The sequence below is a fragment of the Rattus norvegicus genome, chromosome 15 (assembly GCF_021556685.1).
Source record: "Rattus norvegicus strain SHRSP/BbbUtx chromosome 15, alternate assembly SHRSP_T2T, whole genome shotgun sequence".
Classification (NCBI taxonomy): Eukaryota; Metazoa; Chordata; class Mammalia; order Rodentia; family Muridae; genus Rattus; species Rattus norvegicus.
The window spans coordinates 43,755,610-43,768,503 of record NC_141548.1 but is presented as its reverse complement, the minus strand read 5'-3'; the positions used below and the strand labels follow the sequence as shown (position 1 = coordinate 43,768,503).

The 12,894-nt window shown below is 48.0% G+C and overlaps 1 protein-coding gene across 1 annotated transcript in view; it reads left to right on the top strand.

The window, feature by feature from the left end:
• The window catches only part of Scara3 (scavenger receptor class A, member 3), a 34,465-nt gene extending 22,308 nt beyond the window's left edge, over nucleotides 1-12,157 (top strand). Inside the window, 2 exon segments of the mRNA NM_001108870.1 lie at nucleotides 765-1,808; nucleotides 10,413-12,157. Coding sequence (NP_001102340.1) covers nucleotides 765-1,808; nucleotides 10,413-10,864 — 1,496 coding nt within the window. The 3' untranslated portion in view covers nucleotides 10,865-12,157.
• Nucleotides 12,158-12,894: the final 737 nt, after the last annotated feature.

The window sequence follows — 12,894 nt, the reverse complement described above, 5'->3', positions numbered from 1 at the left end:
AATAACACAGTTCTATTTGGCAGGCTAATTCTCTATGCCTTGTTCTCCAGGAGTCACAAGGGAAAAAAGTTCCCAGGGCTACCTTCCCTGCAAGTATATTATAAGATATCAATCAAGACAACAAATATTAAAATGTGTATAGAATTTTTAAACGAGTGTACAACAAGGTTCTTGGCTTCCTCAGAACAGTTAGTTACTAAGATCTACTCTTGAGAATGCGCTGATACTATGGGATAAATATCCAAAGTCTTGCATTTCTGTTGCACAGTAAAGATGGAATTCCCCAGGGAATGGTGAGGCTTTTCTCAGGGCTGGAGAGGGGTCTTCATAGCAAGAAAGTGAGCAAGGTACAGGAGCCACTTGCCAGTTCCCTGTGCCTGCATTTCAAGAAGGGCCTCTGGGGCAAGGGAGATAACTCAGCCATATGAGCTTTGTAACCTGAGTCTAGTCCCAAGAAACCATATGGAATAGGTGGGTGCGGTGGTGGCAGCAGCTTCTGATCCCAGTGCCCGGGTGGTGGAAACAGGTGGATTCTAGGCGTTCACTTACCAGCCAGCCTAGCCTGATTGACAAGTTCCAGGCCAGCAAGAAGACCTATCTCAAAACTCAAGATAAACAATTCCTCAGGTTATCCTCAGACCTCCACGAGTGAGAATGTATTCATTCACACAGACACACACACACACACACACACACACACACACACACACACACACCATTACCTTTGTCCCATTTAACTAAAAATGTCCCCTTTTCTCCTGAAGACCCAAAAGCCCTGATCAATTGTTCCTTTTGCCGTGAGGCTGAGCAGCTGGGGCAAGAGATCAGGAAGCTCCAGGAGGAGCTGGAGGGGCTTCAGAAGATGCTGCTGGCCCAGGAGGTCCAGCTGGACCAGACTTCCCAGGCCCATGAGCTGCTCTCCACCACAAGCAGTCAAATCTCCCAGGAGATGGGCACTTGTTCCTTCTCCATTCACCAGGTCAATCAATCCCTGGGACTCTTCCTGGCACAAGTGAGGGGTTGGCAGGCCACCACAGCAGGTATGGACATCAGCCTGAAGGACCTCACCCAGGAGTGCTATGACGTCAAGGCTGCTGTACACCAGATCAACTTCACGGTGGGCCAGACTGCTGAGTGGATCCACGGGATCCAGAGGAAGACAGACGAGGAGACCCTGACCCTGCAGAAGATAGTCACTGACTGGCAGAACTACACCAGGCTCTTTGGAGGTTTGCGAAGCACCTCTGCCAAGACTGGAGAAATAGTCAAGACTATTCAAGCCACCCTGGGGGCCTCCTCTCAGCGCATTAGCCAGAATTCTGAGAGCATGCATGACCTGGTGCTACAGGTCATGGGCCTACAGCTACAACTGGACAATATCTCTTCCTTTTTGGATGACCATGAGGAAAACATGCATGACCTCCAATACCACACCCGATATGCCCAGAATCGCACAGTGGAAAGGTTCGAGTCTCTGGAAGGACGCATGGCTTCTCACGAGATTGAAATTGGCACCATCTTCACCAATATCAATGCCACTGACAACCACGTGCACAGCATGCTCAAGTACCTGGACGATGTACGGCTGTCTTGCACACTAGGCTTCCACACCCATGCCGAGGAGCTCTACTACCTGAATAAGTCTGTCTCCCTCATGCTGGGCACCACAGATCTGCTCAGGGAGCGCTTCAGTCTCCTCAGTGCTCGGTTAGACTTCAATGTCCGAAACCTCTCCATGATCATGGAGGAAATGAAGGCTGTGGACACACATCACGGAGAAATCCTTCGCAATGTCACCATCATCCGAGGTAAGGATGGGTGGGCAGACCTCTCTCGGGACTCAGGTCATTGTTGTACACAGAAGCACCTGATTTTAGGGAAATCTCCAATTCTGTGTACATAGAGGATGCTAGATATAAGATGCTAGATAGGAAAATAGATTGCCGAAATCATCCTGTAACCAATTCCCAGGGCATCAGGCAACTTTAAGAAATGGCTTTGAGGACTGGGAGCGATGGCTCAGTGAGTAAGCATACATGCTGCTCTTTTAGAGGCCCTGGTTCAGTTCCCTGCACCCACATAAGGAGGCTGACATTTGTCATGCTAACTTCAGGGGCTCTAAAGCCCTCTTCTGGACTCCACAGGTACATGCACACATATTCTATACACAAATAAAAATAAATAACTTTTAATGTTTGAAAAAGTCTGCCTTTGAGAGCTAGGCTTAGTGGTACACACCTATAATCCCAACACTCAGGAAGCTAAGGCAGGAGAATTAGAAACTCGAGGTCAGCTTGGGCTATACAATAAGTCAGAGATATGAAGTGAAATCTTATCTCAACAAAGGAGTAAAGCCAAGAAGAAAGGAAGGAAGGGAGTCAGGGAGGTTCTTATAAACCTCATGGTGAAAGTGAGAAAATTCTATTTTACCCATGACTTTCTTTTAGTCCCCATAGGAAAGTTTGCAGACCTTGTCTTTTTGAAACCATCTAAGTTCACTTTCTCCCTTTATGCCCCCTCATTAATACTTTTTTCTGCCTGTCCAACTATTTGTCACTCATAGACCGATTACCCTAATGGATTCTTCTTCTATATCCTATATCTCCCTAAGTTCTCTTGCTCACCAGAATTCTACAAAACAAACAAACAAATTAGAACTAGTAGAATGGAGGTATATAAATGATAGCCAAGCGACAGACGGACAGATACATAGATAGATAGATGATAGGAAGATAGATAGATAGATAGATAGATAGATAGATAGATAGATAGATAGATACATAGATAGATACTAGATAGATACATAGATAGATACATAGATAGATACATAGCTACATAGATAGATACATAGATACATAGATAGATACATAGATACATAGATATCATAAGGAATCGGTTTGTGTGACTGGCAAGTCCAATCTGCAGAGACCTAATGGGAAGAATACCAGGCAGGAAGAATTCTCTTATTCAGGAGAACCTGAGCTTTATGTTTTATTCTGGCCTTCAACTGATTAGACGAGGCTAACCCTACATTAGAGAGGATAATCAACTTTGTTCAGCCTACCAATCCATATGTCGACCTCAACAAAAATCACCCTCACAGAAACACTCAAAATGAAGCTTGATCAATTATGTAGGAGCCTCATGGCCCCTTTAAGTTGATACATAAAATTAAACATCTTGGATCTACCTCTTGTCCACTTGTTGCCCATACACAGTTCCTTGTTCCATACTCTTATTAATCTCCAAATGAAACTCTTAATCTCCAAATGAAGTTGCTAGTAAGGCCATGTTTTGAGCTACCACAAGATACAATGAATTGTCCTGTGTAAAATCAAAGCACACATACTAAAATTTCCCACAGAAGAAGGGTTATAGAACAATTTTCTCTCTCTTCCTTTCTCAGAACTCAAATACTGGGAGGTCAATGTAGTCCATGTGTCCTATGTTTTAATGGACATATGACAAAGGACTGATTGAGAGAGGAGATGAAACAAAGTTTTAATGTGCACACAGATCTGGTCATAGTGGCAAGGAGGACATGCTCATGACATACACACCTTATTTTTGTCATCAATCTAGTGGACATAGCTAGGATTTATAACGCTATCTTCTCTCTCTCTCTCTCTCTCTCTCTCTCTCTCTCTCTCTCTCTCTCTCCCACCTCTCCTCCCTCCCTCCCTCTCTCTCCTCCCCCACTCCCTCCCGCTGGCCCTACTTTAGTTCTTCAAAATGTGTCTACTGTCCACTCATAAAAGGAGATGCTCAGAGTATAAGCTTGCAGGCATCTCAGACATTTCTACTTAGATTTTGCCTCACTACTGGGCAAGAGATGGAGATGGGGGAGACAGTAACTGGAGAAGTTCTTGGAGATTGACATTTGCCAGTGCCGTGATCATCACAGAGTTCTTATCACAAAACCTCATCTTTAGCACTGTGGACCATCTGCTTGAGTCCATGGGACCCTCAGTTCAATGTCTTCACGTTTCTGATACCCCTGAGCTCATTTTCTCTTGGATATAGATTGGTGAGGTATGGTAGGGGAGAACACATTTAATTGCTGTTTGATTTTATGTTTATACAACAAAATCAGGCATTGAGTGTTTCCATGGGAATGGAAAGCTTCCCATACCACTTCACTGAGAAGATGCCATGTGTGTGGCCTCTAAGGCACAAGTCTAAGTTATGTCTGTTGGCCATATTCCTCCTGATCTTTCAGTCATCACATCCACAGCTTCTCCTATCTGAAAGAACTTTCCAGGTAAATTGAACACCCCACCCAAGAAGGAACTTGTCACCCACCCTCAAACATGCACTGAGGCTCAAAAACTGGAGCTGGCATTAAAGGATTGCCTGGCTGGTGTAGAGCTGGTAAGCAGAGGAACACAGGTGGGGAGATGGTAGTAACACAAGAGTGAAGAGGCTTGCCCAGCATCTACTGAAGAAAATGAGGCTCGGTTATAATTTGCTCTGGGACTTCGGGCAGAATTGTTTCATCTCTGCAACTGTGCTCTGTCATCTGTAAATGAAGGGGTAGGACCAGCCCCTTCCAGCTCTAATTCCAAGCCTCCATTTACGAAACAGAAATCCTGTGGTGTATCCATGCTGGCTACACCTCTCCTAGAATCTTTATCTCTTCTTAGTCTCTGGGATAATTTTTATGTCTGTGGTAGAAATGTCTGTGCTAGACAGTGTCTCTGCTAGGACTATCTTTTGGGAATTAGAGGCCAAGAAATCACCACTCATTAGCTGAGTGATGGTAGGGCTCTTCGCCACTTTCAGCTCTGTCTCGTCACCCACTGTGTTCTACTTTCATTTCTGTTGCTGTGACAAAAAGCAACTTGAGAAAGAAAAGGCTTATTCAGCGTTCAATTCCAGATTCCAGCTCATCACTGAGGGGAAGTAGAGGCAGGAACTCAAGCAACTAGTCACATCCTACCAACAGGCAAAAGCAGAGAGAAATGAGTTCATGCAAGCCTGCCTGCTCAATTGCTTGTCTACTCTCAGCTAGGTTCCTCCTCTCTTCTACTGTTCAGAGACCCCCAGCTTAGGGAATGGGGCTGCCTACAGGGAACTCTGACTTCCTACATCAATTAACAAATCAAAACAACTCCCTATAGACATGCCCCCAGGCCATCCTGATCAAGATAATTCCTGATTAAAACTCTCTTTAGAGGTAATTCTAGGTTGTGTCACATTGACAATTAAAACTAACCAGCATAAACAAGATCATTAATACCTGCCCTGCCTATACCACAGGGGTAAGTTGTGAGGATCAGTGCCAACAATAATGTCAACCTAAAAAGGCTATGTTAACATAAGGCATCCTTCCAAAGTGAAATTATTGATGACACAGGCTCATCGCCCAATTCACAAATGTCTAACCATTCACTGCAAGGCTCAGTGAACGAATAAATGAAAGTATGAACAGAGGGGAGATGCCAAGTGTGCAGAGGAATTAACCTTGCAGACTTGTTCCATAAGTACCACCTGCTATATCCTGCTGTGACCCATAAGGATTCAGACATACTAAGAAGGGAACAGCAAGGCTGGCGAGTTGGCTTACCAGGTTAAGGTGCCTGCTGCCAACTCTGATAACTTGAGTTCAACTGCTAGGGCCTGAAAGAAAGGAGGAAAAACTGACTCCAGCAGTTGTCCTCTGACCTCCAACCACATGCTCAGACACATAATGCAAATACTACACTATACATACAAATAAATAGAATGATAGATGCATAGATAGAAACATAGATAGATGAATAGATGGTAGATAGATAGACAGACAGATAGATACATACATTGATACATAGATAGGTACATGCATAGATACATACATATATACATACATGATAGATAAATAGATACATAGGTAGATAGATACTGATTGATAGACAGGCTGTTCTGTTTGGCACAGGGGTTTTGCATGCAGTTGGCAGTGAAGAGGCATCAGTAGCTGGGAGCCTCATTTTTGTCTGCCCAGCCTTGAAAATATGCCGAGAGTCTTCTTTGGTGCCCTGGCTGCACTCTTCCATTTGGTCTCCCAGCCTCTCTTATATAGAGGCTCACTCTATATAGAACGATCACTCCCCACAGTGCCTTGAGAAGCAGCAGAAGTTGGCAGGCTGGCATCAGGGAGCCGCTTCTCCTAGGATCTCAGGACTTGGCATCACTCCCGAGCTCCCAGGAAGACATTTTGCCTCATCTCTAACAGTTCTCTTACCCTTGGTTGGCAGTGTAGGCTGATTTACACCAGCCCATCCTCAGCAGACACACAAGTCCATGAGCATTTTCTCACTGTTCTTTGAGTGATTATAGCTACCACTGAAACTCCCCTGGCCGAGGTCAATGACGTCGTTGAACAGAGAGGGTGGGGGGGTTGGGGAGGTCAGGCCCAGCCACCTAACATGCTAATGCCAGAGCTGGCATTCCAACCTGGGTCTCAGGGTACAGGACAGGGCATCTTCCATTGGGCTAACCACTCAAGGAATATCTCTTGTATTTCTAGTTCCTTCTTTCTTAATGAGCAGACTATGAGAGGCATCATGGATGTCTCCTACCAAGGGCTCACTAGCCCATGGATGGGTAGTATCATGTCTTAAGATACTAGATTTTTCTGGCCACTCCCATTTCTTTCATCTTCCCTAATCCTGGGTATGGACCACAGAGCCACCACCCACTCTACTTACCTCAGACATACAGTCAGTTGTGGTCGGCTCCTAATGAGCCCAAGAGCCTAATTATAGTCTGTAGCTTCCTGAATAATGACTGGCCTCCCTGAACTCCTTACCTCAGCTACCATGCTGGCGTTTGCTTCTTGGCTGCTCAGAGCAGTTTTGAGCGCCTCCCCCTCCCTGCCCTGTACTCTGTCCTCATCAATGTCTTATTATTGACAGGTCATTGAAACCCCATCCTGGTGGGAGCCTTGGTTTTAGCCTTGAGTCATCCCACTGTGCTAACAACTGGTTGTTGACTTTGTCCCTGGATAGACTGGGCTCCTCCAGCTCACAAGTCTTATGATCACCTGAGAATCTAAGAAAAGAGCCTTTCATCCCCCTCCCCCTTTTTAAGTGTAAGTACCAAAGATAGAACCCAGGACCTTGCACACACTGGGCAAGTGCTGTTTCTCAAGTCAGGGTCTTGTTGTCTAGCTATCCAGACTCTATGTCGTCCAGGATGGCCCAGAACTCCCAATCCTCCTGTCTCTGCTTCTCAAATGCTCAGCTTACAGCCATCATGCCTGGCTCGTCCTACTCTTTATGGACCTCTCGGCGGTCTTCGGAGAAGGGTTCTAGAGCCCCTTCCCTTCCCCAGACAGCTCCAAACTGGATGCAAAAGACTCAGAAATACATTTTGGAGGGTGCTGGGGGCAGAGGTGGTGTCTGTGGGATGAAGCCAAGGAGAGAGGCCCATCATTTATTCTGATGATACCTAGGATTCATCTGGGTTCTCGGGGCTGGGAACAGCAGTGTTGGCCACAAGAGTGTGCACAGAGAAAGAGACGGCCTTTCTCTTCTGCGTCTTCCTTGCACTCATGCTTGGGACAACCAAATGGGGGTGTGACAGAGGCTGAGACTTCTCCTCAAATGTCTACCCTAAGGATGATGGGCACATACTACCTTCCTAGAGAAAGAAAGCTCAGATCTGCCCTGGAAAGACCCAGGGAATGATTGGTGGTGCCTTGGACCTAGCAGGCTTTTGGCTCTGTTTTTTTCCTTTGCTGGCATGGACAGCCTAGATACCCTTCCAGTGGCTTCTGTGCTCCTCTAGGTCAAGGAAGAGAAGCTGTTTCCAGAAGACAGTGGCAATAGAAAAGACAGACCCCAAGGAGAAAGCGGGGCCATAGCAGATGCCCTGGGGGCAGGGCAGAGCACTTTTGTTGTGATGAGATTTCTGAGAGTGGACATGGGTTGTATCCCCTCCCTCCTGAAGTAAAAAAGAGTGGTGAACCAGGGGACTTGGAGATGTCTCTGGGGCAGCCTCTCTTCCCATGGCAGGTGGAAGAAGAAACTTCCAAGCAGGAACAGGCAAGGAGGCATAAAGCAAGTGCCCATCTAGTCATGGGGGTGGGGTGGGGTTCAAGACAAGGGGCTGTGGAACCGCAGGGCGCTTTGGTGTTCAGTTGTGAATGTTACATCAAGAATAGCCTAAGCTGTACATGTTAAAATCAATTCAGCTGTATTGCAGATGATACTTAGTAAGCTAGGATTTCTCAGCACTGCCCCATCAGCCGCACAGCCTCAAGGGTTTCTCCACTGTTCAATGGCCCTCTGCTTCTCCAAATCTCAGCTGGTCCAGATGCCAGGAGCAGCATAAGGACAGGCACTGTGATTTTGCCAGTTCCCAGAGAGACCTGCCAGGCTGGGGGAGGTAGACCCTGTGTGGGCATTAGCTTGGGCCTGTGCTGTGCTGGTAACTTCGGTGAGGGACTCTCTGGGAATAAAGGGGCAGGCCCTATCTCTTGGGTTTTCTAGTGCCAGCCTGCTTCTCTGACCCATCAGCTGTCCTCAGCCCGAAACCACCTCTGCTGGCATGCCACGTGAGCTGAGGTGGAGCAGTGTCCCATGGCAGGCAGTGGCAGGAGCTGACTGGAAGATTTTTATTGGCTCTAGTGGGACTGACTGGTCAGACTCTGGTTTCCAGTTTGGGCTGTAATAGATATTCACTGACCTGGTTCCACTTCCACATAGAAACACTTTTTGAGAAGGAGATGCGAGGGACTGCAGAAGGTAAGGAGCTTGGGTCAGCAGGTCACATTAGCCAGCCTGAAGGTGACCCAGAGCCACAGAATAAGAGTCTGGCAACTTAGAGAGCTCTCAGGTCTCAACATTCATCACCCCTTCCCTCAAAGAACCCACTCAGTTCTAGTCTTCACTTGAGAAGTCTGTAGAATTGATCGTGTACACACACACACACACACACACACACGTTGGGGGGGAGGAGAGGCAGAAGGAGAGGGACAGGAACAGGGACCAGGAGAGGGACAGGGAGAGATATCCTTGAAGTCCTTGCGGATCCATCTGTGTATACAGGTATATGTAGACCTAAGGTTTTGGGCTTTGGGAGACTTCTTTTTTCTAGATCTCATTAACCTGGAGTTTGACGGTAAGGCTAGGCTGGCTATCCAAAAAGACCCAACAGCTCCACCATCCCTCATCCGGGACTCCCCAGCTTACCAATGGGATTTTACTTCCCTATCCAGATCTTAGTTGAAGGAATAGGACTAGATCCCACCTAGCTCAAAACCTTTTGACACTGCATCGCTAAGGGTTCACGGAGTCAGCAGAGTTCTCATGGAGATCTGAGCCAGGCTCTGGGACTCGCAGTTCCCATCAACCCTGACACTCACCCCCACAGAGACCACAGAAGAAAACCGGGTCTGCACCAAGCCTTGCCTCCACACTGGTGAGAGCTCTTTTCTCCACAACCGTTCTCCTCATCTCAGATCACGCTCTGTCGCCTGTGGTCTTAAAGCATTCTGCACACCCTGGCAGAGGGGCAGCTACTCTCTGCCACGTGCCCTCAGGGTTGGTACTGATCTGAGAGGTGATGACTCTCAGCCTTACACAGAAAGATAGGAGGAAGGGAGGTCAATCAACTCCTGATGTGACCTCCATGCTGAAAGTCACGTCTCTTCCACACCATCATCATCAGGCCTAAAATAAAGTTCCAGGGCTTGAGAAATGGCCTCTTCTAACAATCTCTGAGCTTTCTCAGCTGCACGGCAGACTCTGTGTCCAGTGCTAAGATGGTGAGAAATGGCTCTTGCTGTCTCCCGAGGACTCTGTGGTTTACCAGCATCCATAAGATACACATCTACTGCTGACTTTCCCTACTGATTTCTCCGTGTGTCAGTAAAGGACTCCGAAAGCAGCAGCCTCAAGGGCTCATAGATGAGGCTGGAATGGACGGAGTAGGTTTTCCGGAGAGGTAGCCTTTCTTAGGGATGCTTCTATGAGTTAGGTCTCACCTTACTGTCTTCCCTTTTTCCTCTGTGTCCCTGACTGCATACACCTGATCCCAGAGGCCCAGCAGTTCAAGGATGTATGGCAGGGAGTGGATCTAGATGACCAGGCTGCCCTGGGGCAGGATGGGAGCATCCTAGATTACTGTGGCCTTTCCTCAATACGGCTATGCTCTCAGTCCTGCTTGGTGTGTGTGAAGCTGCAGGAGAGCCTGGAAGTCAGAACTGGGAGTGTTAGCAGTACACCAGACCCAGTGCAAGACACTGATACATGCTCTTGCATAGAACACACTGGTCTAACCCCCAATTCAGCAACAGTAAAGCAGTCACCTAATAGCCCAGAGGTGGCAGCTCTAAGTCAAGTGTCTGTCTAAATCTCAGCTATCCCTGTACCCATTCTGCTCACAGAAAGTCTGGAGAGTGACCAGTCTCTTCTTCTATCTGATCCTAGGTGTCCCCGGCCCTCCCGGACCAAGAGGATTCAAAGGAGATACAGGCATGAAAGGACCTGTTGGTAACAAAGGACCTAAAGGGGATCCTGGCAGTCTGGGACCCCCCGGACCTCAGGGTCCTCAGGGACAACCTGGGGAACCAGGACCTGTGGGAGAAAGAGGGCCAGCTGGCCCCCGAGGCTTTCCAGGCCTCAAAGGCTCAAAGGGCAGCTTTGGCACTGGAGGGCCAAGGGGGCAGCCAGGCCCCAAAGGGGATGTGGGACCCCCAGGGCCAGAGGGGCCCCCAGGGTCTCAAGGACCGTCAGGGCCTCAGGGAAAGCCAGGGATTTCAGGAAAGGCAGGGTCACCAGGCCAGCGAGGGGCCACAGGGCCTAAGGGTGAACCCGGCATCCAAGGTCCCCCTGGACTACCTGGACCTCCAGGTCCACCAGGGAACCAGAGCCCCTACTGAAGAGTCTTTGGCCTGATGCTGCCATGCAGGTTAGAGAGGGGGGTCAGAGAAAGCAGCCAGAATCTACAATCCTTGTTCTTTAATCCTAATATGAGGGTGTCTCTTAGATCTGAGGTCTCTTAGAGTCTTAGGCCTCTCAGTAATGACTGTACCATAGGAAAACAGCTCATCCTCCTCCCCTTTTCTCTGCTGGCCAAAGGGAGACCTACTGGGTTTCTATGGCTAGTTAGAAGGAAAGGCTGTGAGAGCCTGCTGGTGGGGAGGGATAACTACCTGGGGTAACTAGCTCTGGTCTCTGCAATAACCCACTCAACACAGGTCTTGAAAAAAAATCCAGGGAAATGTTTGGGGCATTCTAGATGACTAATGTATATCCAGGGATAGCAGCAGCCCCAACTTCCACCCCACACATAACTAAGTCATGGTACAGTCATGTGGAGCTGCCTTGACCCACACAGGGCAGGAAAAAAAAATCTGCCTGGCTGGCATTCCCAGGCTTCATGCGTGGATGGTGACCCTGACAAGTTCGGAGGGTTTTTAGCCACACATCCAGAAAATTCCTCTCTTCAGTCTTACCTCTGTATCTCGAGAGTGGCCTGGAAGGAACCCAAGCAGAGTTTTATCAGCAGGCAGAGAGCCTACAGGTTCCAGAACATTCTGCTTGACTGCTCCCAGGAAGACCACAGGGCCGGAGGTGGAAGGACAAGTCAGGGGTAAACTCCTCCCTCCAAAGCCACCCCTTGTTCATCCTAGTCTGCCATGCCTTGTTTCCAGTAATAGCCAAGGAGGAAGAAGCTAATAACATGGCCGCTCTTGCCTCTTCCTCTTGGTTGACCTGACACAGATGCACACTGACCTCACCCTACTATGACCTAAGATGGCTAGAGTTCTTCCCACATAATAGCAAGCTGGACAAGGCATGTGAAAAGCTGGACATGCACAAGGAACTTTTGATGAACTTCTTTCATGAACTTCTTGCATACACTGGCAGAAAGGGATGCTGGGAATGACTTGCATCGTCTTGACTCACTTTCTATAGAGCTGCCCTGCTCCTTCCACTCCAGCAGACTCAGACACTCCTGAGCAGGGGCTAGAGCTGTCTCCTCCCTTGCCCTGCCTCAGAGACCTGGATGTCATCTTCTTCCTGTTCAAAGCCTTTTTGCCACCTTCCTTGGCAACATCGTGTGCAACTGGCTTGCACTACCCATCCATCCCTGCTATACAATTGTCCCGTCAACATACGGTAATATCATGCAACACAGTATCACTGGCCCAGTAAAGAGCTGTTTCCATAGGAACGTGTCTTCTAGTGTTTGTTCCCAACCTGAGGATGTGACCCCTTCAGGGATCCATTTCATATTGACCTACAGAGAGGTATCCCTGTCAATGGTTCCGTTGCAGAATCTGAGAACTGAGAGGTCTTCTTGGAGTTCCTAGTGGTTGGCAGTGAAGCCCAAATAAAAGTCTAAGGAATTACCCCCAATGGCAAAGCCATGCTGGAAACAATATGATCCCTAAAGCTTGCATCTGGACTCTGTAGGTATTTGGCTCAAATGAAACTGGAAAACAGGAGAGGCCCAGACACTAGAGAGATGCTTCTACTTGTACTCTTTAAGTCAAAGCAACAGAACACAAAGGAGGAAAAGACCAGGCTAGTCTTGCCCCACAGGGGAAAGACCAAAGGTCAACTAGGTTCCCTGGAAATGAGTCAGGGTCTGCTCCACTAGGGGTTTTAAGGGAGAGTGGGTTCGTTTGCTAAGTCAAGTGTGAGCTGGTGTGCAGCCTGCTCTTGGTTTGATGTAGGGTGTGTATGGATCGGGAGTGCTCGGGAGGAGTAAAAAAACGTGGAAGAACTGCCCTGAGACTCCCACACACGAGCCTTGCCCATCCATGTGGTACTAAGATACATCCTTCCCATAGCACCTGTCCTATGTGGGTCACTGACTTCACTGCTTAAGGGTCATGAGAGTAAGCAAAGCCTAAAGCCCACTGTGGTCACCTTTCCTAGTGAAGGCAGACATGGCTATAGC